Here is a 27,180-nt window from a genome sequence, read left to right on the forward strand (position 1 = left end):
TCCCCCCCATTCTCACCCTGCTCGTGGCCTCACCCATGTCTTTGGCTGCGTCAGCGGCTGGGCTCGGGGAGGGAAAGTCCTAAACTCTGCATTGCTGCAAGTCCTGAAACTCTGCATTGCTGCATTGCACTCTCCTAAACCTGAGCTTGATGGTGGGGCAGAGCTCCGCGGAGCGCAGCCCTCGGGACTAGACCTGACCGCTGGGGAACCATGTGGCAAGGACAGGGGCTGACGCTGGTGGCTGGTCCCTTCCCCTGGGCATTGCGTTTCTGTGCAATTGATGTATAAGCTCAGAATCTGCCACCCCCGACCCCTCTGTTTTGCTGGCTTGGTGGAGCCTCGACTGATCCCTTCGGCCTTGGGCAACCCTGCAGTGGGGAGTGTTTCGGGGGGACTTGATCTATTGTCTTCATCGTCCCAGCCCCATAATGCCCTGCAGCGGGAGCTGAACCCAGCCCCACTTCCGCCGGCCTCACAAACAGAAGCATCAAGGGGTAGCTGCCCAGGCCGGCCCTGGCTCCCCCAGGCAGCAGATCCCCCACGCAACACAGCGAGACGGTTGCGGCTTCTCCCCTCTTAACGTGTTAGTAACGACAAGACGAATGTGTACAAAAATAACCACTCTGCAAGAGTCATTGATGGGGAGAAAGAGTCGGGGACTGGGGTGCTGATCCATGAGGGCGTGGAGAGGTCTGGGGCGCATGTGGAGAGCCCGGACGGTCCTGAGCGCAACCAGGACACGCCTGAGTCTTGATTGTCCTGTTGGATCATCCAGTTCTCCATCCCCTATAAACCTGAAGGTCCTTGCTCCTTGGCTAGGATTTCCATAGGTGCCTAAGGGAGTGAGGTTCTTCCAGGCCCCCATTGGATACAAGCCCCCAACTCCCATAATCTTTTGCTGGCTGAGAAGGAGGAGAAAGGCAAGGCCCCCTCCCACCCCCCTCACAGCTTCCCCTCCTCTATCAGCTTGTTCAAGCCCTGGCAGATCTTCTGCAGGTGGGGCCGGTAGGGCTCCCCGGGGCTGTAGAGGTGGCTGAGCAGATCGTCGTTGGCGAAGTGGTCAAAGACGTGGCGGATGCGGCTGTGGGACTTGGCCGTCAGGTGCTTCTCCACCAGCTGCAGCAGCATATCCCGGCAGTCCTGCAGCAGCTGGGTCAGCACGCCCGGCTCGAAGGTGAACTCCACCTCGTAGAAGCTGACGGCCGTCATGGCGCCCTGGTGCAGCTTGTGTTTGAACTCCTCCGCCAGGCCCAGCTCGCCGGCGCTGAACCGGTTGTTGCGGTACAGCACGCTGATCTTGACGGCCACCTTGATGAGGTTCTTGATGACCTTCTGGGCCTCAGCCCGGTTCTGGGTGTGCAGCTTGGAGACCCGGTACAGCTCGTCCAGGATCTCGCTGCTTGTGTCATCCAGGAAGACGTTCGCCACCGACTTGCTGGCCATATGGCTCAGGATCTTCTTCTCTGCCTGCAGGGCCAGGTTCCTGGAGCTGAACGTCTCCATTGTGGCTGCAGGGAGAGGAAAGAGATGCTGCTGTTACGGGGTGTGGGGATGACAGAGGGCACTGTGGTGAAGGCTCTGTGCTGAGACTCAGCAGAGCTAGCGTTGAGTCCTAGCTCTGCCCAGGCATCTTCCTGTGTTTGTATGAGGAGCTACAGAGGGGATGTGGACAAATTGGAGAGAGTCCAACGGAGGGCAACGAAAATGAACAGGGGGCTGGGGCACATGACTTACGAGGAGAGGCTAAGGGAACTGGGCTTGTTTAGTCTACAGAAGAGAAGAGTGAGGGGTGATTTGATAGCAGCCTTCAACTACCTGAAGGGGGGTTCCAAAGAGGATGGAGCTCGGCTGTTCTCAGTGGTAGCAGATGACAGAAAGAGGAGTAATGGTCTCAAGTTGCAGTGGGGGAGGTCTAGGTTGGATATTAGGAAACACTATTTCACTAGTAGGGTGGTGAAACACTGGAATGGGTTCCCTAGGGAGGTGGTGGAATCTCCTTCCTTAGAGGTTTTTAAGGTCAGGCTTGACAAAGCCCTGGCTGGGATGATTTAGCTGGGGTTGGTCCTGCTTTCAGCAGGGGGTGGGACTAGATGACCTCCTGAGGTCTCTTCCAACCCTGATCTTCTCTAATTCGATGAGTGTATCGTGCTGTAGCGCTGATCTGGGGGTGTGACACCCTTTCTTTCCACCGACCTGAGTGACTCCTTGAGGGGCCGGCTTCTCTGACCCAAGTGCTCTGGAGGTCTCCCCTCCATGGCCTCACCTGGCTTGCTGAGCGTCAGAGTGCTGACTGCATGACGCCAAGGGAGTATCTGCACTAACTTTGTTCACCTTCCTGTGGGTTAGGGGCTAATGACTGGAATGCAGGAGCCCTGAGTTCTATCCCATGCCCTATCCTGATTTGTGGGTAATTCTCTCCTTTCTCTGTGCCTCAGTTTCCCCATCTGTAAGATGGGGCTGCTGCTGCTGCTGTCCTCTTTTAAGGGCTAGGGAATTTTTGTTACCATCATTCCTTCTCCAATGACTCCCCCCCATCACTCAGCAAACATCCGCTCTCTGTGTGTCTTGTGAACCCCTTTACAGACTGTGATTTGGGGTCACGGCAGACAGCCCCTCTCCTCTAGTGCCCTCTGCATCCCACCCCCTTGCGGTTAGCAGCCCCGTGTTCCTTTTATGCCATTGCTCCAGGGCCGGACGTGTCGCATTGGGCCAGATGGTGGGGGCTGGAAGGGGGAGGGGATGTGGATCAAACCATCCCAGTGCAGCCCTAGCGGAAGGTACATCTCACCTGGGGCTCGTGGACTTCTCTGACTCTTAGCAAAGCGCTGATGAGACACGGCCACCCCAGCGCAAAACTGTGCACAGATGTTCTGCCTGAGTGCCATTTGCAGCAAATTTATTCCTGGTGAAACCAGAGGCCAGCGGGTGTTAATTGCCCTCCTTGCCAATTTATACCTGCTGAGGATCTGGCTGAAAGACAGACCAGGGCACAGCTCGGGCAGACACAGGGCATGGTTCCCAGCCATGCTGCCCCTGCTCAAATCCTGCTGCTGCCTTGTCTTGGAGGGGATGCCCTTGGAGCGTGAGCGTTCAGTGCCTGGCTCGACCAGAGCGGGAGCAGTTCGGTGGGATCGTCGAGGCTCAGCGCTGCTAACCGGAGTTTTGCCCACTTCTCATTTTGGGGTTGATGGCATTTACCCACGTCTCGTCTCAGGACTGAAGAGCTGACTCGCTCCTCCGAGAAGGCCAGCTCGGCTGCATGTCCCCCCACAGCTGACGTGCGTCTCTACCAGCTGGTCATACTCAGCAACAGACGAGGCACGGAAATCGTGGCTTGTCAAAGTCTGAAGTGAGCCCACCAGTGCTCGGCACGCGCGGATCGTCTGAGACATCTGCCGACCGTCACACCCTATGATTCCTACAACTTGACGTAATTGGCTAGACTAAACCCATTCAAAATCAGGGCATCTCTGTACCCCTTTGTGCCACTGATGCCCCTGTGTGGCCTGGAATACCTAAAAGGTTAGTTTACCCACTTCTTTTTTTTACTGCTGGGGCAGTGAATGAATGACAGAGGCTTCTGAGGTGAGGATTTGCCAGGAACTGGGCTGAGACCCCCAGCTCGTGACACAGATGCCTTCTTTTGCACTGTCACATCTCCTTTGCAGCAGTGCCAGTCGAGTCACGAGAGCGGCCCTGGATGTACAGGCCTTTGGGGGAGTCAGAGTCCTGGAGTTAAATCCGGATCGCCCGCTCTGTGTGATGCAAACCGCTAACCCCACACTGTGCCCCTGATTAGCCTCGGCACTCTGTTATCAAAGCGCTCTACAAAGGAAGGGCAGTGTGGTTATCCCTGTTTTAGAGAGGGGGAAACTGAGGCAGATTGACTTGCTTGTGGAGCAAGCTGGCATGGTGGGAGGGCACTGGGCCCATAACCCAGAGATGAATGGAGCAAACCATTCTCTGCTAGCCCTCGCCTCCTTCTGAGGTGAAGGATGGTCCAGTGGTTAGGGTACTAGCTTAGCAGACCTAGGTTCAAGTCCCTCCTTTGCCACAAACTTCCAGGGTGACCTTGGGCAAGTCACCTAACAGCTCAGAGCCTCAGTTTCCCCATCAGCCCAATGGGGATAGTTACCCTGCGCCACAGGGGTGTTGTGGGGAAAAATACATTACAGATGGTGAGGGGTTCAGCTAATAAGGTAAGGGGGCTAGCTAAGTCCATAGAAGACAGACAGAACGCCTTGCCTCAGAAAAGAATCGACTGTTTACATGGATAACAAAGAACGTCTGCAAATGCACCTGTCAAATTAAAACTAACAGCTAGGATTTTCTGTCTTGAAGATTTAGAGTTCTTTAATTTCCGGGGGGGCCTGATTCTGAGAGAATGCTGAGCATGCGTCCCCTGCCAAATCCCGGTTCCTTAAGGGGTGACTTGAGCACAAGTGTCGTGATTTTGGGTATTTTTCTTCAAGCCCCAGCTCCTGGAGTCCTGTGATTATACAAGAATCCCAGCTTTCATTTAAAAACAAAGTGGGTTTCTAGCCCTTGTGGCTGCAGAGAAAAGCTGGATCCCCACCTCCAATGGCTCAAAACCCTGAAGATGAATAAAAAAGCTTCTTCCCCCACATGTATTCTTTGGCTTAAAACTCATGAGATTTTTAAAAACAATCTTGTGATTTGGGGTGGGGTGGGGGGCCTGTTTCATGACTTTTCAACTGCTCAGCTGGGCACCCCAAAATCACTAGTCACCCTTCCAAGTCTTGGCCCCTGATATTTGCTTTCTGGTGCTTCCCCCCCCCCCCCCAAAAAAAAGATTGCAGGCTGAAATGCAGCCACCTCTGGTTCTCAGCACACAGCAACACTAAGCAACTTTAGGGCAGGAAGCACCAAAGACTACATATAGAATGTGGCTGAAATCACAGGGGGGAGAGTGCCCCCTACTGAGGCCAAAGAGCCTGGAGAAGGACATGCTATGTGGAGGGAGTGTGGTCTAGTGGTTGGAGCAGGTCGCCTCGGTTCTAGTCCCAGCTCTGGGAAGGGAGTGGGGTCTAATGGTTAGAGTGGGGAAGGGGACTGGGAGTCAGGATTCCTGGGTTCTATTCCTGCTCCCTGCAGCACAGCGCCCCCTAGCCCTGCATTGGGGTCAGCTGGGGACATCTCAGCTGGGGACAGGCTGCTCTGCCTGGATTGTGACATGGCTGAATCAATCGGGCCGAAAGGAGGAAGAGGAGTGTGGATCAGTGTGGAAGAAGAAGGCTCCCAGTTAGTCTGCCTGAGGGGCCCTGCTGGGGAAGGGATGGGGGACAGTGCCCCTGCCAGTTTAATGGGGCCCCGGTGGCTGGTATTGTTTGGATAATTGCAGATTCCTCTTCAAGGGAATTTCCGCTCAGTGTGAGGTCCCAGGCTGATCTGGCTGTCTCCAGCTGGAGAGGGGTCTGGGCAGCCAGGGTTCCCAGCAGCGCTGCTGGCTTTGTGTGTGCTGGGAAGGGGAGGAAAGACCAGCTGCTGGACCGAGGGGACACATCCTATGATAAGCCGTGAGCAGGGCTGAAGCCAGAAAGGGCTGGAGACAAAAGCCCTGATTGGCAGAGGAAGGGTGGGCTCGGCCTCTGCAGATCTTGGTTCTATTTCTGGGTTGACCCCACTCTGCCTGGGTGGGCAAATTAGAGCATCTCTCTGTGCCTCAGTGCCCTGGCTGCAAAACGGGGCTCGGCTCCAGGTCTCATTTTGAAAGAGAATAGCGCCCCCTACTGAGTCCCCAGCCTGCTCCCTGCAGCATAGCGCCCCCTAGTGCTGCACTGGGGTCATCACTGCCTGCAAAGGGACAGCCCCCCCATTAGTGCCCCCCATGCTCCCTGCAGCACAGCGCCCCCTAGTGCCGCATTGGGATCAGCACCTACTACCAAAGGACAGCGCCCCCTATTGGTCCCCCTGCAGCATAGCACCTCCTAGTGCCGCACAGGGGTCAGCAGTGACCCAGGAGGGAGAGTGCCCCCTACTGAGCCCTCCCACTCCCTGCAGCACAGCGCCCCCTAGTGCTGCGCTGGGGTCAGCACCGACGGCAACTGGACAGCGCCCCCTATTGGGTTCCCCCCCTCTCTGCAGCACAGCGCCCCCTAGCACCGCACTGGGGTCAGCGGTGACCCAGGAGGGAGCACACCCCCTACTGAGCCCCCCCGCTCCCTGAAGCACAGCGCCCCCTAGTGCTCGGGAGGATAAATGCAGCAATGACTGCAGTGTTCAGCGCCAGTGGTGCTGGGGGCAGGACAGGCACCTCCTTGCTTTAGGACCTGTGAGGCGGAGCGGGTGAAGGGAGCCTGAGGAAAGCAAACACCCCAGCTCTGCAAACTCCAGCACGTCGAATCCCACCTGTCCCCTTCTCCCCCCGATGTGGGGGAACCACAGTCGCAGCCCCCTGCCCCATACAACTCACCATGAAGCAGCCCCTCTCCAGTTTGGAGCCCTGATTCTCAGAGCTTCATGGGTCACTGGGCACCTCTCTCCTGTAGGTTCCTTGGGAGTTCGGTGCCTAAATATCTTTGAGAAGCTGGGCCTTGATTCCTGCCCTTGGGGCAGGGAGGCCTTTAATCTGCCTTTATGTTCCCCCAGGTCCAGGGCTGCCCAAGGCCCTTGTAAAGCAGGGCAGCCCAGGGGAGCCCCGTCCTAATGCAAGGGGAGGGGGGAGCGACTGCTGGGGTGATGCAGAGTTGGGAGGCTTTGCAAAGGGGATGGTGCAGCGATGCAGGGGTGGGCAGGGTTAATGCACGGGGTTGGGGGCAAGGGCGCTGCAGGGCTGGAGCGTCGGCATGGTTGGCACTGCAGGGGGATGGTGCAGTGTTGCAGGGGGAGGGGTGGTGCAGTGTCCCAGGGCATTGCAGGGGGATGGTGCAGTGTTGCAGGGAGAGGGGTGGTGCAGTGTCCCAGGGCATTGCAGGGGGATGGTGCAGTGTTGCAGGGGGAGGGGTGGTGCAGTGTCCCAGGGCATTGCAGGGGGATGGTGCAGTGTTGCAGGGGGAGGGGTGGTGCAGAATCAGGGGACTGGTGTTGCAGGGGATGGGTGATGCAGTATTGGGGTGGGGGGAGGGAGGACGGCACACCAGCGCAGGTGGGGGAGGAGGCAGGGGGCAGGTTCTGTGTGCGTCTCAAGAGGCTGTTTTGGCAGCGCTGCCCACGCAGCCCGTGTCTTTAGGCCTTTGGCTCTCCTGGCTTTGGCAAGGAGGGAAATTCCCAGCATGTGGCAGAGCTTGCAGGGAGGGAGCCGAGATTGCCACCCCATTTGTGTCACCAGTGGCTACGCTGGATCGATACCCTCCCTCGTGCTTCCGGGCCAGCCGGACAGAGGCTGCCCGCCCTACCTCCCTTACTGCAAAGCTGCCAGGAAGTGCCTCTTACCGCAAGAGAGTTGCAAAAATGAGCTTGAAACAAACACTTTCTCTTCCCCTATGTCTGAGCCTGGTCACCTCGTGAGGAACTGGGCAATCAGACTCTAGATTTCTAAGACAGCAGCACGGGAAGGCCCCAACCATCCTCCAGGCTCCATCGTGCTTGGTGCTACACAGACACAGAGCAAGGGACACTCCCTGCCCTGAACGGCTGCAATTGAAATAGATCAGACTTCCATATTAGCCAAGTGGGGAAACCAAGGCACAGAGCAATCCTGTGATAGGTCCAAGGGCAGAGCGAGGCATTGAACCCTCTCGAGTGCTAGCGAGCGCGCTGCTGACACCGAGGCCAGCCTTCTGGTTGGGCTGGGGAGCTTAATTAATGTTGGCAAAGCTCTTTGAGATCCTTGGTTAGAGATCGTTAGAGCAGAAAGTTTCTCTCTCTCTCCGTCTCATGCACACACAGCTTTACTTCCTGTTTTTCTCCTTGCCTCTTAGCATAACAACTGTGTCTCTTCCTGAGCCCGGGTCTGGTGCTTTCCAAAGAGGTCAGATTTGTCCAACCCCTGTTCCACCTTCCCCATTGTCTGTTTGATTAAGACGATGTCATGGGAGTGTAAAGGGGGAGGATGAACATCTTGGCACAGATGAGACCAGGAAATGGGAATTCTGGTAACAGGGGCATTCCCTGGCTCATGGCCAGGGTGGGGGGGCGTGGGCCTTTAAGTTCAAATGGCTTTTTGCTAATTTAGGGTCAGTATTTCTTAGTTTTATTATATTATTAGCCCAATAGAAAATGCTCAAAAGATTTGAGAGCAGTCATCAGATTGGGGGTGAGGAGAAGATAGCGATGAGATGCAACTCAGGCTCCGCCCATCAACCCCCAAGCTCCTCCCACAATCCTATGATCAGTGGTGAAATAGTTAATATTATGCACCACCATCATCAGGATGCAGTTAGCAAGCCACTGAGATAATGGAAGTAGCTCAGACACCACTGACCAACCCCAAGCTCCTACCACAGTTGCAAGGCAGCTGGATAATTTGGCTAAAAATGTGACCACCAGTGAAATAATTAACCACATTTACATTTATATGATAACATTAGGATCCAGAGTTAACAAACCTATTGACATAAATGGAGTGGTTCAGACTCCACTCACTGGCCCCAGGGCAACTGGATGCTTCCATTAAAAGGTGCTCAGCAGTGAAATAGTTACCCACCATGACACTGACCCTCTCATCATCATTATGGTTCAGAGTTAACAAAGAAATTTACATGAATGGGGGTAGCTCAGGCCAGCTCCACCCACCAGCCTCAAGCTCCTCCTGCAACCCCAAGCTTAGCCCACAGAAAGCAACTGGATTTTTGTTGGCTAAAAAAGCAGTTAACAACCTTAGCATTTGCACCAGCATCCTTAGGGTTCAGAGTTAACAGCCTGCCAAGCTAAAGGGCATCGCTCGTGCCCTCGCTCTGCGCTATCAATTCAGGCTGCTGCCTCTGCAGACTCAGGAAGGCAGCACTGCCTAGGGTCACCCTGGGGATGATGTGATGAAATGGATGTGCAGCCGTTACGCTGCCGATGCAGAGATCTCCACAGCTGCTTGGCTGTGCTTTGGCAGCAGCAGGATCCTCTGCATGCTGAGTCAACCCTCTGCCCTGGGGCCTGGATAACAGCAGATTTCATTCTGCTGGCTGAGTGCCTGCATCTCATCCGGGGAGACTGGCAGCCCTGTTGAGCCGATGAGGCGGAGCGGTGCAGTCAGCCATCCTGGCAAATCACAGGGGAAGGACAGACACTTGCTGCGTGTCGCTCACCGGTGTAGCTGCTGGCGGCTGATCCGGTGAACATGATCGTTGGAGACAACTAGCTGTGTGCGCCATGGTGCTGCCTGATTCCCTCTGTTACTGGAGTCCTGCGTCCCATCTCCCACTCCGGCTTGGGCAAGGGATGGGGCCTCCCAGCTCTCGGCCAAAGAGCCTGGAGAAGGACATGCTATGTGGAGGGAGTGTGGTCTAGTGGTTGGAGCAGGATGCCTGGGTTCTAGTCCCAGCTCTGGGATGGGAGTGGGGTCTAATGGGGGAGGGGGCTGGGAGTCAGGATTCCTGGGTTCTATTCCTGGCTCTGGGAAGGGAGTTGGGGGTCTCCTGGTTAGTGAAGGGGTCCTTAGGGATCAGGACTCCTGGGTTGCATCCCTGGTTTGAGGAGGGGAATGGCGTCTACTGGGGAGTCAGGACATCTGAGTTCTGTTCCTGGCTCTGCCGCGGAGGCTGTGTGACCGTACACAGGTCACTGCTTTTCTGCTTGCCCTGGTTAAACTCTTGCCCGGCAGTGCAGCCTGCTCCCTTGGGCTGCCCAGTGATGCCTTCAGCAGGTGCATCCTCTTCCCCCAGCCTCCAGAACCCCCTTCTGCTCCTGGAAGGATACAGCCATTTGGGAGGAAGCTGGGGCGGCCAGACCAGGGGGCCTGGAGAAGTCATTTGTTCCGGCGGAGGGGAATGCTAGCCCTGCAAGCTGGCTTGAGCTCAGGTGTGGGAGGGAATGGGGAACAGATGGCGGGGCTCTGCGGGGCTGTAAGCGGGTTGTCCCTGCTTGGGGCTTTTAACCTGGACGGTGGCAGTGGTGCCTAGAGGTTACAGCAAGGGACTTGGGAGTCAGGATTCCTGGGTTCTCCGTTCCCACATCTGCCACTGAGTTGCGGTGTGATCCCTGCCCTTTCTACCTGCATCCCCGCAGGCTACCTGCACCCGTGCAGGGCCCTGTGGGAGGAAGCTTGCCCGGAAGCTGCCTGGGCCGCACCTGTTCTGTGGCTAGTGGATGCTGCGGTCCAGCTGTAAGCTGCCCTGGAGCTGACCCAGATGCCCCTTTGGAGGCGCCCCCTCTCACCGCTGCGGGTGGCTCTGTCTCTGAGCTGTCCCTTCACCCTTTAGTGCCAGGTCACAGCTTCAGGACCCACTGGCCATGCCCACCGTCATGAGGCATTACAGTCAAAGCATCCCCCTCCACATGGCCTGGCTGCGCTTCACAGTGACCCTTGACAGGCCAGTTTCTCGCTCTGTTGCTAATCAGTTTCACTCTCGCTGGGTTTCCAAGGCTGCCGGGGAATGTAACCTCAGGGAGAGAGGCCCCCAAGCCAGAATCGGAACCATCACGCCGAGCCAGCCGCCAGCCCTGCAGACTCCGCCCGCTCAGCTAAAACGGGAAGCAGCCCCGAGCCCCCGGGGTTGCAGAACCAAGCCAGCAAGGATTTGCAAAAGCAGCTCTTGAGCCAGCTGGCTGGCTTGGCCAGCATCCTCGTGGCTCGCTGAGGCCAGTCTTTGCTGCTTGCCATCCCCTCTCTGCCCATTACAGGAGCTGGGCTGATTATTTCGTCTGGGCTTTGCCCTCTTTCTGTCCCATCTCTGTCCTAAGACCATATGTTACTGAGCCCCTGGAGGGCAGTTAATAAGATGAGTCAATTGGGTGGAGAGATTAGCATAAAGCCCAATTAATCAGCTGGGCAGCAGCGCATGGGTCCTGACTGACTTGACAGGCCCCACTAATGGGATAATGTGCCCTCCTTAGACACCATGCAGTATTGGATTTGAGTTGGAATCCCTATGGACTGGGGTGCTAATCTGGCCTAGTGGTTAGAGCAAGGGGAGTGGGTGCCAGGACTCCTGGGTTCTGGAGGAGAGTGTTTCTAGTAGTTACAGCAGGGGCGATTTGACATCAGGACTCCGGCTTGCCCTGGGACCTTTGGCACATCACTGTGCCTCTGGGCCTCAGTTTCCCCATTCGTACAGTGGTGATGATCCTGACCCACAGGGCCTTTGCAAAGCTCCTAAGTGCCAGTGCAGACCTGGAAGCCACAACAATCCTCCTGAGCACTTTGCAAACACAAACTCAGCCTGCTGCCAACTCCGGGGAGAAAACCCAATTATCTCTGCATTACACCCAGGAAGCCTGAGCCATCCAGGTGAAGTGACTTGCTCCCCGCCCCATGGTGAGTCAGTGCCGGAACTGGAATGAGATTCGCAGCCTCCCGCTGCCCCTCTCCCAAACTTCTGTAGGGTCCAAGACTTCCTCCTGGGGCGGAGCCAGGCAGGATCTCAGCCAGCGGGGCTGGAGGTGCCAGCCCGTGGTACGGTTAGTCACCCCCACTGGGGTCTGATAGCTGTGGGCCAAGAGAATCCCCTGCATGTGCCATCGCGGGGTAGGGCTGGGAATGGTGGTCCCTGTCTCTGTGCGAACAGCACCGTGTTCCTCACTGGGCTCCCACCGAAGCCAGACAGGTCTGCAAGGAAGTGACTCTCCTTACGTATACAGATGGGGTGTTCCTGGGCCTCCGCCAGCCTGACTTGCTGCCACGCAGGCCTGAACGTGGGCACGGGGCGGTGATCTGCAGCCTCAGCGGCCTGGAGGCAAACGCTCAGCGGAAGGAGAGTTCAGGCAAGGGAACAGCTGGGAAATGTCACTGGCATGCCGGCCCCACCGCCAGCAAACCCGGAGCAAACAGGAGTCTGGGTGTGCCACAGCTGCAGCACCGGCAAGTGGGCACAGCAGGGCAGTGCCCACCCGGACTCCTGGGTTCTATTCCCCGATAGAGGAGAGCGAGTTAGCTCGTGGTTAGAGATGGAGAGTCAGGACTCCGGTTCGATTGCTGGTTCTGGGAGGGGAGCGAGGACTAGTGGTGAGAGTAGGGGACTGGGAGCCAGGACTCCTGAGTTCTGTTCCTAGCTCATGGAGGGAATGTGGTTAGTGATGAGGGCTGGGGCCTGGGAGCCAGGACTCCTGGGTTCTATTGCGGGTTCGGGGAGGGCAGTGGGGCCTAGTGATGAGGGCTGGGGCTGAGGAGCTAGGACTCCTGGGTTCTAGTCCTGCCTCAACCAATGACTTGTCTACAGCATTTTGTTCAAGTTACGCCCGCTCTATACCTCAGTTTCCCCCAGTATATAATGGGGACAATGATCATTCTAGGGCTTGTGAGGCATCTAGGATTTCAGATCCCTGGCGCAAAGACACCCTGAGGTGTCAGGGATGCTCTGACTCAGCTCCATGCCGGGCACAGGCCCAGCCAGCGGCTTCGCTAAGATCACACACACGTCGCCCAGCTGTGGGCACCACATACAGCCCAGGAGACCAAATCGCCTTCTCAGGATGAAAAGGAGGACTTGTGGCACCTTAGAGACTAACCAATTTATTTGAGCATGAGCTTTCGTGAGCTACAGCACATTTCATCGGATGCATACTGTGGAAAGTGTAGAAGATCTTTTTATACACACAAAGCATGAAAAAATACCTCCCCCCACCCCACTCTCCTGCTGGTAATAGCTTATCTAAAGTGATCACTCTCCTTACAATGTGTATGATAATCAAGTTGGGCCATTTCCAGCACAAATCCAGGTTTTCTCTCCCCCCGGATTTGTGCTGGAAAGGGCCCAACTTGATTATCATACACATTGTAAGGAGAGTGATCACTTTAGATAAGCTATTACCAGCAGGAGAGTGGGGTGGGGGGAGGTATTTTTTCATGCTTTGTGTGTATAAAAAGATCTACACTTTCCACAGGATGCATCCGATGAAGTGAGCTGTAGCTCACGAAAGCTTATGCTCAAATAAATTGGTTAGTCTCTAAGGTGCCACAAGTACTCCTTTTCTTTTTGCGAATACAGACTAACACGGCTGTTACTCTGAAACTTCTCAGGATGTTTTCATTTAGTTGCCTGCCTATTAATATCCCTGACAAGCATCCAGCACAGCGATGGGACATCAGAAAGCTACCGGGCTTTCCCACGGGGATGCCCCGCAGAGGCAGAGTGCAAAAGCTCAGTAATAATCAGACCAAGCTTTTGCCATCAAAGTACTTCCCCAGGGAGGTCAGAATCGTCACCCCTATTTCACAGATGGGGAAACTGAGGCATGGAGGCACCCTCCCCACCCCCAGCAGGGCCAGGAATAGAACACAGGTCCCAGGCCAGTGCGCTAAGCACTAGGCCACACTGCCTCCCTAGGATGGGGAACAGGACAGCAGCCATTTTGGCTGCCATGCTGGGAATTGAAGCAGGGATCTCAAAGCTGGGGGCTGTAACTCCACTGACTGGTGGGCTACCAGCATCTTAGCTAGGGCAATGTCCTCTTAACCCCTCCTCCCCCACCCACGGGGAGAGCAATGCACCCAGGCTCCTCTCTCTACTCTGCCAGCAACTGCCCCCCGCACCCCACCACCGACGGCTCGTGCCTCGGCCGCCGGTCTGGGATGCCCAGCTGGCTTTAATGCCCCCACCGACCCAGCTACCTGCGCCATTACTGGGCTCTGCCTCGGCCAAGCGATGCGGCGTCTCGGCAGGCCCGAAGCCCTGCTATGCTTGGGGTTTACTGCCCCCTATGGACCAGCAAATGCCTGAGCCTCCCCAGCCCCGCTAGCCTTTCCCGGCTCCCTGTGCCCCTGCTTGGGGGTGTGTGTGTGTCTCTTGGGATGCAGGGGAGGGGGGTGCTGTGGTGCATTTATCCTGGGTCAGTGGGTTTGCTGAGATCTCCCTTCCCTCCTGCCTCAGCTGCTCCTGCCTTAGGCACATTGACCCATTCACAGCTGTCCACCAGGGACACACATCCATCGCCTGGGGTGTAGTGTCCTTCGCACTCAGAGGATCTGGGGTGTCCAGGGCGGGCAGCCTCCATTCTCCCAGTACTTCAGCTCCAGGGCAGCAGGGAGAGCCTTTGGCTCCCTCCGCGCACCCCCCAGCACAGGCCTGCTTCGCTGAGAGAAAGGCAGAGGAGCGAGACGCACGTGTCTGCTCAGAAGTCTCCTGGCCTCCCCCTGCCCCCGCTTCTGGTATCAAACCCAGCTTCCCCTGTGGGCAATGCAGCCTGGTTAAACCCTTCCCAGTTGGGGGCTTCCCACCCAGGAGTCCTGACTCCCAGCCCCCTGCTCTAACCCACTGGGCCCCACTCCTCACCCAAGCCAGGAATAGAACCCAGGAGTCCTGACTCCCAGCTCCCCTGCTCTAACCCTCTAGACCCCATTCCCCTCTCAGAGCTAGGACTAGAAGCCAGGAAACCTGGCTCCCAACCCCACTGCTCTAACCACTAGGCACCATTCTTCACCCAGAAGTGAGACCAGAACCCAGGAGTCCTGATTCTCAGCCCCCTGGCTCTAACCCACTGGACTCCATCCTCTCCCAGAGCTAGATAGAACCCAGGAGTCCTGACTCCTTGCCCCCTCCCTGTACACCCTTAGTAGGGCACAGACCTCCCCCAGCCAGCATCCTCCCCCCTCCCCATCCTTCCCTCCATCTCCGGTGCTCCGAGGTGCATTTGGAGAGGAGGCAGGGCAGGAGTATCTGGGCGAGGAAGGAAGCGAGCGAGACTCCTGGCCCTGTTGCAGCGCTAACCTGTGCCAGGATCCAGCCCCGTGTCCCAGCCTGATCTCCAACCGCCCCCCATTCCATCCTCGGTGACTCAGAGCCGCTGCCTGTCGCAACTCGTTACGGCAGAAACTGAACTGAAAACGACACCCCCCCCATTCCCCGCAAACAGCCCTCGTTCGTTCCCGACGCACTTGGTTCCCGACGGGACGGGATGCCCAACGCGCCCCCTCGCCAGCGCAGAAGACACTCACCGCGTCCCTGGCTGTCGCCTGCCGGCTCCCCCTGCTCATACAGGCTCCCCCGGAGCAGGCTTTGGCATGGAGGAGGGCAAAAACCCCAATCGGCAGCACACTGACGAGATAACCTTAGTGAAACTTCCTTGAGGAACCGTCGCTGGGGCCCGCCCTCGTCAGCTGACGGAGCTGACTTATTTCGGGGCTTGAATTGCTCCCTGCAGACACAAATAACAGCCGGCTGGCAGGCAGAGTGGGTCAGATACGGGGGAGATTTTTGTTTCCTCTTTAAACTTCCTGAGATCTTTATCTTGAGGCGCTTTGGCCTTGGTTTGGCTTTGGTTCAGCCTGATCGCGCTAAGACAGGGGGCCTTCACCCATCTGCCTGATGATCACAACGGGGCTGCAAGGATCAGCCCCTTCCCACCATGGTGGCACTTTTAATCTCCCTTCAGCAGAGGGGGAAACTGAGGCACAGAGAGGGGAAAGTGACTTGCTTTAGGCTATGCGATGAGTCACAGAGCTGGGAACACAACCTGGGTGTCCTGACTCCCAGTCCAGTGCCTTACCCACTGGACCACATGGCTGGCCTTAATCTTGTTAGTCTCATTATATAGCTTGGGAAACTGAGGCACACAGAGGGGAAAGTCATTGAGCAAGGCCATATAGCAAGTCAGTGGCAGAGTCCTGAATTCCATTCCCTCTTCCTAAGGACCAGGCCCTATGCTCCCTCCAAGAACTGCGTCTAGAACATTGGAGTCTTGACTCCCAGCCCCCCCGATCTAACCACTAGACCCCACTCTCCTCCCAGAGCCAGGGATAGAACCCAGGAGTCCAGGCGCCAAGCCCTCCCTGTTCTAATCATGAGACCCCACACCCTTCCCAGAGCTGGGACTAGAACCCAGGAGTCCTGGCGCCTAGCCCCACTGCTCTAACCACAAGACAAGTTCCTTGCCTTTGCTGAGCAGCGCTGGGCTTTGGAGCTAGCCCATCCAAGCTGAGGCAGCGTGGCTAACATCAATGGTACCTTGTGCAGGGGTCGGATTCCCAGGGTGGGGTTGGAGTCAGAGAAAACCCCGCTGGGTTTGCAGGGGCGGGGCACTGACTGTTCGGAAATCCCAGCACTGAGTCTGTAAACTGGGCACAATGGACCTACCCCGGGAGTGGGAGGTTGTGGCAGGTAAAGATCTCAAGGCATCATGCTGGAGGGGCCGCTGGCCACACGGAGCCTGGCAGAGCCCTGAGCCAGCACACCTGATCCCATGCTGCTTTCTGCCAGGCCGGACCCCTCCTGCCTCTTGCCTCGCCAGGTCACACCATTGCTTCAAGCCCAGCCCCCCTGTCTGCCCTGACCCCCAGACCAGCCAGCCACAGTCCCCGGAATCCTGTTTCCTGTAACTTCTTGTCTGCCCCTTGACAATACACGCTGCTGTGGAGGGCAGCCCCCGTCTCCCCTAAGTGCATGGGGCAGATTTCTGCCTGGCCTCAGCTTGCATGCCCTGAATTAGAGGGGCTGCTTCCCAGCTGCTTGCTTCGTGCTTCTTGCTAGCCTGGCTATTCCGGACAGGGAAGGGAGCTCAGACACATGCTGCATCCGGCTGCCTGGGATCCATGCGGCCGCGTCCCTCTGCAAACGTGGGCAGCAGGCCATGGCGGCGAGCTCCGGTGCCCGGAAGACTGAGCGCCATCATGACAAATGGCTATCCTGCGGAGTAATCCAGGGGGTAACGAGAAGGGGCTGGAGCAGTGACCAGGCAATCGGGCCCTCCGGAACGGGGAGCTGCTGCTGAGTTCTGCCAGCCCCGATTACCGAGGCCCAGTAATTGACTGTCTGGAAAGGGTTGATCTCCATCACGGGCAGTTTTTAGAGCTCTGCTCTAGCTCGAGCTCCACAGAAGGCAGTTCTCTGTTCTGTGCCAGCCGGGATGATCGCAGCGGTCCCGCCTGCCCTTCCACTCCAGGGCTCCAAGGCCCACCAGAGACAATGGGAGTTTGCCTGTTGATCTCGGGGGGCCCTGCACCAGGCCCTAAACAGAGCGGGGCTGAAATACATTCTGCTGGCTGAACCGCAGAGGCTGGGTGAGTGGGTAGAGCGCTGGGCTGGGGTTCTGGTCAGTTCACTCTGGGAGCTCTTCGGGACCAGGGTTCTCTTGCCCTTGTGCGTGTGTGCAGCACCTAGCACCCCAGGCCCCTCCCATAATAACTGCAATCTACAAACTCTTTCATCCCCCCCCCCCCGCCCAATTGACTTCCCCATGAAAATAAAAGTGGTACTGGGGAAACAATTGCTCATCGGGGTAGGCAGGGTGGTTTGAGCACTGGGCTGGGATTGCAGAGACCCTGGCTTCTATTCCTGGCTTTGCCACTGGGTGGCTGAAGCAGGTCACTTTGCCTCTCCGTGCCTCAGTTTCCCCATCTGTAAAACAGCCCTGTTTGAGCCTACCCTGCCTTGGAAAGTGCTTTGGGATCCATGGATGCTAAGGGGATGTGATTATTCCTTTGCAGGGAGCAGGATTCAGAGTGGCAGGACCCAGTCCTGTCCCATGCAGGCACCTGGGGAGGCCGGAGGACAAGTGGGGTGGAGGAGTGGGGTGGTGCCGTGCTATTTAGAGCCCCAGCCCTTGATCTGCAAGTCAGCAAAAAAAACCCCCAAAGCAACACTTTCTGCCTAGCTTGTGCATTTGAAGCCTCTTCCTTTATCTGCCATCTGTCCCCCTACCTCCCCTACTTCCTCTTCGGAGCGCTCATGCCGTGAAAGGCCAGCCCCGCTCTTCCTCTTGCACTTCCTCCCGGGTTAGGTGTGGTTCTGGGGCTGCTCCGCCTGCCAGCTCCCCGGGGCAGCACCTCGACACTGGGGTCTGTGAAAGAGCCTGACTGAGCTAGATGACCCCAGATCCCACTGAGGTTTGGCAGCTCAGCTCTCCCAGCCTTGAACCCTCCGGGCCTCAGTTTCCCCCATCTGTAAAATGGGGAAAATAATCATTCTGCCTTTCTCCCACGCTGTGTCTGCCTTGAGTGGGAGCTCTTCTGGCCAGGAGTCTCAGCAGTGCCCAGAAAATAGGCCCTGATCTCGGTCGGGGTCTGTGCAGTGCCCGGCACAACGGGGCCCTGATCTCCGTCGGGGTCTGTGCAGTGCCCGGCACCACGGGGCCCTGATCTCGGTCGGGGTCTGTGCAGCACCCGGCACCACGGGGCCCTGCTCTTGGTCGGGGTCTGTGCAGCGCCTGGCACAACGGGGCCCTGATCTCGGTCAGGGTCTGTGCAGCGCCTGGCACCATGGGGCCCTGATCTCTGTTGTGGTCTGTGCAGCACCTGGCATCTGGGTCAGGATCTGTGCCGTGGCTGGCACAATGGGGGTCCTCATCTTGGTTGGTGTCTCAAGATGCGACTGTCCTTTCGATGGGGCCTAATGGGGTATCTCCAACTTTAGGGAGATCCAGAAGCACCCAGAGCTGTGCAGGGGCTGAGGGGTTGTCCCATCTGGATGGAGAATGTACCCGGTTTCAGTTGGGCAGTGAGATCCAGCCATACTCTGGGCACTAACCCCTCCCGCCCCCCCAAGGCTCCTCCTCCCTCAGCATCTTCTCATTCATTAAGAAAAACAGAGCTTGGCCTGAGTAAAGGATGAATGGTTCCCCAGGCAACGGCGCGGTTTCCTGCCAGCTTCCTGTCTCATGTGATGGCATCTCACAAGGAAGGATCTGCTGAGTGCTTTGGCCCCCGCGTCCTGAGCCAGGGGATTCGGCTGCAGCTGGGGCAATCCCGGGGGGATGCCGTGCTGTCTGTCGCCGTCTCCCGCCCGCCCCTCTCAGCTTGGGGGTCACGACCCACCACGGCCATCCAAACAGGGTGGCGAGCGCCCTCCCTTGTGTCCCTACCCCCAACGGTTGTGAGCTAACCCCGAAAATGCCAAGCCATGCCTGCCTGAGTCTGCAGACAGCCTGGCACTGGAGCGCTAAGGCAGGGCTGCTTGCCAGGGGGCTGGGGTTGCCACCTCTCAGCAGGCTTCGGGGAGCCATAACCCGCTGCTGAATAGACGGGGGGTGGGGTGGGGTGGCGTGGCGGCGGGGTGGTGGTCAGGAAAAGAGCATTCCAGTGTGGAAAAAATTGAGACCCACAGCCTTCGAGAAGGGCCATTGGAAGAGGCCGCAGTGGGTCCTGCTTTGGTGGCATGTGGTGCATATCTGCCAACCAGGATGGCATCTACCCATCCCTGTGCTACCCCACTGGCTGAGGGTCAAGGACTAGCTAGAATTGATGCATCACCGGCTGATTGGGATGAAACCTGAGGCCAGCCTGCTTTCTGCTCTTGCTGCCAAGTTTCCATGCCACCCTCACCCCAAGGCTTCAAATGCCAGCCTGTCTGGGCCATGTCGAGCGACACCTTGGCACCAGGACTAGCACAAAGGAGCAGCTAAAAGGCTTAAGCCCCAGGGAAGTTACATCTGTGCAGGTTCAAGGCATTTGTCTGGGCCTTGTCATTAAGGCACAACCCTGGGCTTCAGGACGCCTGGGTTCCAGACCTGGCTCTGGGAGGGGAGTGTGGTTTAGTGGTTAGAGCAGATGGGTTCTCTGGGGATAGAACCAAGACTCCTAGGTTCTATCCCCAGATCTGGAAAGGGAGTGGGGTCTAGTGGTTAGATCAGACAGGGCAGCGAATCAGGACTCCTGGGTTCTATCCCTAGCTCTCGGAGGAGAGTAGGGGGCTAGTAGTCAGCATTCCTGGGTTTTATTCTCTGCTCCGGCAGCAGAGAGGAGCCTGGTGGGGAGAGGAGGGAGGCTGGGAAGCAGGACTCCTGGGTTCTCCAGACGGAGTGGGGCTAATGGTGGAGTCAGGACTCCTGGTCCAATTCTCAATTCATTCATGGTGTGACCTTAGGGGAGCCATTTCCTGCTGTTTGTTGTGCCTCAGTTTCCCCCTCTGTACAATGTGCTAACCCCCTACTGCCAGGGTAATTGTGAGGCTGAACTGAACTCTCTGATATGCTTTGTGATCCTGAGTGTGCTAGAGACAGGCAACGGGGCAGTCACCATGACTACTCCGTTCATGTTTGCTGCGGGAATGAATTTCCTGTCGGGGGGAGAGGGGGCATGGGCTGAATCTCCCCAATCTGGCACCATGCGGCTTCCTCCGCCCCCTGCACTGATCCAACTCATCGTTAATACCAGCCCTCTGGCTGAGGTGCCGGGGCAAGTCGCAGGTGATGGCTGGTGGCCACTGGTTGCCTACAGCCCAAGCCCAGTAGCCAATGGGGTATCACTGGCCAGCTATTTCAGCACCAAGGACAGGGGCTGCTGAGCACCTTGAGCTACCCACCCCCCTGCCCCACCCAGGTCCCGTCCTGGGGTTTTTGGGTCTCGATGTCCCGCTATGGGAGGGGCCGGAAGGACAGGCCCAGGTGCTCCCCAGAGAGCAGGTGGAGCCTGGACAGAGGCAAGGCCAGCTGCCCCCACCATGCACACACCGCCCCCTGCAGGGCGAGAGGGGAGCTGAGCCTCCACCAGCCTTTGACCTCTCTGCCAAGAGGCCGTCTGCAGCCAGGTGTCTGGCACATGGGCCAGTGCTGGGTCGCTCGGGGTCAGTAGTCCAGGCTGCAGGCCGGCCAGGTGTTGGTTATTTTGTCCTCCCTCCACCGGGATGCTCGTTCCCCTTGGGATGGGCAGAAGTCAGGGGTATGCAGGAAAAAACAACCTGCGTCTTCACTGCACCGAGCCCAGCGGGGCCAGGGAGCCAGACAAAGTCCAGGGAGCTGAAGCCAGACACCGGGGGGGCCTCACTTGCGCCCCTGCAGGACAGGACTCGCAGCCCAGCCTGGAGCAGCCTCCCACTTTGATGGCAAATGGCGAGAGAGAGACGGGAAGGAGGCAAGGCAAAGGAGTGCACCTGTTCACACTCGGCCTTGCACGTACACACTCAACCCCCATGTGCATATGCAAACACCCTGTGGTGCGTCTGCACTCACCCTTCACATGTACCTAGGCACACCCCCCCATATGCATACCCCCCACACGTGCATATCCACACCCCCATGTGAATACACAATCACCTCCACATGTGTACATATGCACACACATCCCCACACACCGACACACATGTGCATATGCCCACCTCTGCATACACATGTGGGCATATGCACACGCTACACATGTGTGTACAGGCACATGCACAGTAAACGTGTGTGCCTATGCACCTACCTTCACAATCACTCCCAAAACACATGGACTCTCACCCCCCCCACATTTGTACATGCACACCCCCACGTGACCCTTAAACTCAGATGGATTCACCCCAAAGCGTAAGTGCACATGAACACACCAATAACAAACCCCCAAACACATGTGAACTCACCCATCCCACGTGTACACACGCATACAACCCCCCACACATGTACCCACTCACCCACACCCATCTCAATGAACACATGACACATGCGCACGCACACGTGTCTACCCTCACTCACACCCTTAAGGGGCCAAAGCTCCAGCGGGTGTAGATTGTCTCAGCTCCACTGACATCAGTGAGCCTGGCCTACGCTGTCACATGCGTGCACACGTGAACATACACGCACACCTGTGCAGTCACACAAACAGACCCAGAGCCGCAGCCCCAAACACACACACACACACATACACACACTGTACAGTGTAAGCTCATGAAATTCGCCCCCTCCCTCAATGTGGAGAGGAAATATACAACCGCTTTTTACCCCAAGTTATAACTGGTTTGTGATAAAGCAAAAACAAAATTATGAACTACAAAAGACAGATTTTAAATGATTATAAGGGACTGCAAACCATCAAAGCAGGTTACCTAGCAAATAAACAAAAAAGCTCAATAGACTAAAGAGATTGGATATGAGTAGCAAATTCTCACCCTAAATGATGATTTAAACCTGCTGCAGGCTCTTAAAGGGCAAGCTGCACTTGCTTGTAGCTTAAAACCCCAGGTATTCCTTTCACAGGCTAAAATCCCTCTAACCTGGGTCCAGCCCTTCCTGCCAGTTCAGTCCTTGTTCCTTAGGTGTTTCCGAGCATCTCCTTTTCAGTGATATCTTTACATGCCTTATCTTGCACAAAACACACCATAATTATGCCATACTCAGATCACAATAACATTACTATGAAGAATATGGGGCATAGGGTCACAGGATCATCTGAGAGGTGCTTGTTCTTTACATCAGAGCCAGCCTGCTGCATCCGCCAGGTGTCTTCTGAGTGGAAGCTGGGTGAACGGAGAGCTTCTCCAGCCACCCAGAATGGTTGGTGGGACTCCAGGTGGGTGAAGAAGGTTGTCATGGAGCAGGTTAGCGGGAGCTTTCTTGTGCTCACACACCAGTGCCATCTCTGGCCAGCTGGCTGGAGGAGGGATGTTTGTGAGGAGTGGAAACCAAGGCAATGAATCATAGAATATTAGAGTTGGAAGGGACGTCAGGAGGTCATCTAGTCCAACCCCCTGCTCAAAGCAGGACCAGTCCCCGATGTTTGCCCCAGATCCCTAAATGGCCCCCTCAAGGATTGAACTCGCAACCCTGGGTTTAGCAGGCCAATGCTCAAACCACTGAGCTGTCCCTCCCCCCCAAATGGAACAGAGGCAGGCCATGGAGTCACTCCGTGCCTCAGTTTCCCCATCTGTCCATGGCAGTGTTTTGAGGCTACATACATACAAGAGTGGGAAGCGCTTTGAGATCTACTAGGGAACTGTGCTATCTAGGAGCTAGGGATTGTTACATCCGCATCATCATGTGCATAAGCACCCAGGTCCCCACTTCCGCACATACTCCCATCCACGCAGACTCGGTTTCACACACTGAGCCCGGGAGGGCCATCGACAGTCTGGGCCGTGGTCGCTGTGGCTACATTTGAAGGCATCTGGGGAAGGGGGAAAGAGTTTTCTAGTCTCTGCCGGGCCAGCGCCCTCCACAGCTGAGGGAAGAGCCCTGCCCCTGGCACTGCCATGGGACCATGCTGTGCAAAGGCAGCCCAAAGGGCGTTCAGGCTATCCTGGGGGGATGCTGTGGGTCAGTGCCCCAGTCAGTGGCCTGAGGAGGCAATTGACTGGAGAGGTTTAACCGTTTCTTTGCCTTGTTCAGCTCGCTGGCTGCCCACCCCTGCTGGCAGGGAGCAGGCAGCTGCCTTTGAGCCTCAAAGCAGGAAGAGAAACTTATGGTTCCTCTGGAGATGGGCAAGAGGCTAAGAACAGAACTCAGCACTTCTGCATCTCATGTGGAGGGACCTCAGAGCCCTCGGCCCCCCTTCACCACTGGGCCGTGGGGCAGGGCTATGAACTAGTCACAGAGAGGGGTCAGGGATGATTCAGGAGTCCTGACTGCCCGGTCTCTGCTCTGTTTATTATTAACTTCTATGACAGTGGGATCTGGAGGCCCCAACTGAAATTGGGGCCCCATCACGCCGGGGTGCTGCACAGACACTGCATGAGAGACAGGCCCTGCCCTAGAGAACTGACCATCTAGACAGACCAGACAGACAAAAATGCCACCATGGCTAAACAGCAGAGGAAATGAGCTGGTTGGAGGCATAAAGGCACCCTTTAAAAATGGAAGTCAGATCCTAGTGAGGAAACTAGAAAGCAGCCAAAACTCTGGCAAGTCAAGTGCGACAGTCCAATAAGGCAGGCCAAGAAAGACTCTGAAGACCTTCTAGCTGAGGACACAAACACTAACATCAATTTTTGTTTAAGTATCTCAGAAGCAGGAAGCCGGCCAACCAAGCAGTGGGGCCGCTGGACGATCGAGGTGCCAAAGGAGCACTCAAGGAAGAAAAGGCCAGTGCAGAGAAGCGAAATTAATTCTTTGCATCGGTCTTCACGGCAGAGGATGTGAGGGAGATTCCCTCACCTGAGCCATTCTTTTTAGATGAGAGATCTGTCCCAGACTGAGGTGTCAGTAGAGGAGGTTTTGGAACGAATCGATAAATTGAACAGTAATAAGTCACCAGGACCAGATGGTAACACCCAAGAATTCTGAAGGAACTCACGTATGACATTGCAGAATTCCTAACTGTGGTATGTACCCTATCGCTTAAATCAGCCTCTGTGCCAGATGGCTGGAGGATCGCTAATGTGATGCTGATTTTTAAAAAGGGCTCCAGAGGTGATCCTGGCAAATACAGGCCGGTAAACCTAACTTCAGTACTGGGCAAATTGGTTGAAACTGTAATAAAGAACAGACTGATCAGACACATGGATAAGACAAGTTGGGGAAGAGTCAACGCTACTTTTGTAAAGGGAAATCATGCTCACCAATCTATTAGAATTTTTTGATGGTGTCAGCGAACACATGGACAATGGTGATCCAGTGGAGATAGTGTACCTGGACTTTCGGAAAGCTTTTGACAAGCTCCCTCACGAAAGGCTCTTAAGCAAAGTAAGCAGCCATGGGATAAGAGGGAAGGTCCTCTCATGGATCAGTAACAGCCTACAGGTTAAAAGATAGGAAACAAAGGGTAGGAATAAATGGTCAGTTTTCAGAATGCAGAGAGGTAAATAGTGGTGTCCTCCAGGGATCTATACTGGGACCAGTCTTATTCAATATCTTCATAAATGATCTGGAAAAAGGGGTAACCAGTGAGGTGGCAAAATTTACAGATGATATAAAATTACGCAAGCTAGTAACGTCCATAGCTGACTGTGAAGACTTACAAAGAGATCTCACAAAACTGGGCAACAAAATGGCAGATGAAATTCCATATTGATAAATGCAAAGTAATGCACATTGGAAAACAGAATCCCAACTCGACATACACACGGATGGTGCCTAAGTTAGCTGTTATCACTCAAGAAAGAGATCTTGGATAGGTCCCTGAAAACCTCCGCTCAATGTGCAGCGGCAGTCTGAAAAGCGAACTGAATGTTAGGAACCATTAGGAAAGGGACAGATAATAGGACAAATAATATCATAATGCCACTCTATAAATCCAGGCTACGCCCACACCCATGAATGCTGTGTGCCGTTCCAGTCACCGCATCGCAGAAAAGATATATTAGAATTGGAAAAATTGCAGAGAGGGGCAACAAAAATGATTAGGGAGATGGAACAGCTTCTGTATGAGGGGAGATTAAAAAGACAGGGATTGTTCCTCTTAGAAAAGAGATGACTATGGGGGGATGTGAGCTAGGTCTATAAAATCATGACTGGTGCGGAGAAAGTGACTAGGGACGTGTTATTTATCCCTTCACATAATACATGAACCAAGACTCACCCAATGAAATTAACAGGCAGCAGGTTGAAAACAAACATAAGGAAGTACTTCTTCACACAACGCACAGTCAACTTGGGGAACTCCTTGCCAGGGGATGTTGTGAAGGCCAAAAGTATAACCGGGTTCAAAAAAGAATTAGATAAGCTCATGGAGTTGTGATTTAGTTGGGGATTCGTCCTGCTTTGACAAGGGGATTGGACTAGATGACCTCCTGAGGTCCCTTCCAACCCTGATATTCTATGATTCTATTGAGTATAGGTCTATTAGCCAAGATGGTCAGGGATGCAACCCGAGGCTCTGAGTGTCCCTAAGCCTCTGACAGAAGCTTGGACAGGACAACAGGGGATGGATCACTCAATAATTGTGCTGTTCTGTTCATTCCCTGAGAAGCATCTGGCACTTGGCCAGAGTCAGAGACAGGATCCCAGGCTAGGTGGGCCATAGGGCTGACCCAGTGTTGGCCGTTCTTACATTCTCTCTAACCCTAGCCCATGTGCGAGAGGCGGGCATTGCTTCAGCCAGCCATAGGATTGCAGCAGAGGCTGGTGTTACTGCAGGCTGAAGGGAAGCAAAGCCTTCTTAGAGGAGATTGCCCAGCTTCGCCGAGCAGCGAGGGGCCTGGACCAGCCCCCCCCAGGGGGAAGGGCAGGGAATTGTCCGTTGCTTGAGGCTGGACAAAGCTCTAGAAGACACATGGTAGAGAACAATCGAACCCAGGGCTCTGGGTAACTGACGAAGCAGGACATACACACGGGCCAGATCCGCAGCGCCATATGCCCCATGTAGCCCAATCAGTGGGAGAGCTAACAAGGGTCATTTAGCCACTGATCCAATAGGAACCTGTCATTACTTGACGGTCACCTTCACCAGGAACTGCCGAGGCGTTAGAGAGGCTGTCGCTTGTTCTTTCCACCCGTCCAGGTTAGCCAATGTCTGTCTATTCTGGTTATCCGCCAGGGGAAGTGTTTTGCAAGAGGGGACTTCTCCTTTTCAGCTGGGTTACAGGAGCGACTCTGACAGTCCTCCCCATCCCCGACTGCCCATGGAACCCTGGAGTCCTGCCTCTCAGCCCCCTGCTCTAAGCACCAGGTCCCCTTCCCCTCCCAGAATCTGGGACTAGCACCCTGGAGTCCTAGTTCGCAAGACCCTGCCCTAACCATTAGACACCACTCCCCCGCTAGATGCCCATGTTGTCTCCATGCTCCTCCCTGCTTCGCTCATTGTTCCTGTTTTACTGGGGCTCTGTGGCACCCAGGGCAGCGTCTCTCTGGACTAGTGTTGCATTGCTCCGTCACACCCCCCCTGCAGACGGCTGTGGTTATGCTGCCTTCCAGTCAACACCTGACTCCAATTAACCTGCAAAGAGTCAGGTGAGGCCATTAAGGTAATGTGAACACCTGACTCTAATTATGACCCTTCTGATACTATAAAAGGGCTCACTCCAGTCAGGCTGAGGAGAGCCATGGGGGAGGAAGTGCAGCTGAAGGGCTGGTTAATGAAGACACCCTCAAGTCATTACCTGTGCAGAGAGCTGCTGTGGCTCCATGTGGCCAGCAGGTGTCAGAGTAGCACCAGGTTAGCCCTGGCCCCATGGGCTGCTACGGGAGGCCAAAATGCTGATAACCCATCCCTGCCCTGCCCCAAGCTCAGGGCAGCCCTGCAAGACATGCCCACGTCCCTGGGGGTAGCTGGGCTCCTGGCTAAGGGCTCAGATCGCAGCAGCGACCAGGGCTGGCTGTGCAGTCACAGCGCGAGAGCCATGCAGCCGTAGGTCGCAAGAGAACCGCTCAGAGCAAGGGCCCACCCAGCCCTGCATCCCCCCAAACCCAGCCCTAGTGGGGCAGACCACTGGCCAATCTAGTGCAGTCGCCCACCTCGCTGCAGGCCTGGCCTTGCCTGCATGGAGAGCTGCCACACGCCCGCCGTGGTCAATGAACAGGTGGATGGCCGCACACCCGGCCGCATAAGTGGCAAGATGATCTGGGAGCCAAAGTCCA

The 27,180-nt window shown here is 55.9% G+C and overlaps 1 protein-coding gene across 1 annotated transcript; it reads right to left on the reverse strand.

Moving 5' to 3' along the window:
* Nucleotides 1-903: 903 nt before the first annotated feature.
* Nucleotides 904-15,118, reverse strand: TNFAIP8L2 (TNF alpha induced protein 8 like 2). Its single transcript, XM_074938439.1, has 2 exons — nt 14,984-15,118; nt 904-1,508 (listed from the first exon to the last, which is right to left on the reverse strand). The coding sequence occupies exon 2, from the start codon at nt 1,501-1,503 to the stop codon at nt 943-945; it is 561 nt and encodes a 186-aa protein (XP_074794540.1). The 5' UTR covers nt 1,504-1,508; nt 14,984-15,118; the 3' UTR covers nt 904-942.
* Nucleotides 15,119-27,180: the final 12,062 nt, after the last annotated feature.

The sequence above is a fragment of the Natator depressus genome, chromosome 24, assembly GCF_965152275.1.
Source record: "Natator depressus isolate rNatDep1 chromosome 24, rNatDep2.hap1, whole genome shotgun sequence".
In the NCBI taxonomy this organism is placed as follows: Eukaryota; Metazoa; Chordata; order Testudines; family Cheloniidae; genus Natator; species Natator depressus.

What these genes read in the sequence shown, in the direction of transcription:
- TNFAIP8L2 (XM_074938439.1), bottom strand. Translation starts at nt 1,503, where the DNA reads ATGGAGACGTTCAGCTCCAGGAACCTGGCCCTGCAGGCAGAGAAGAAG.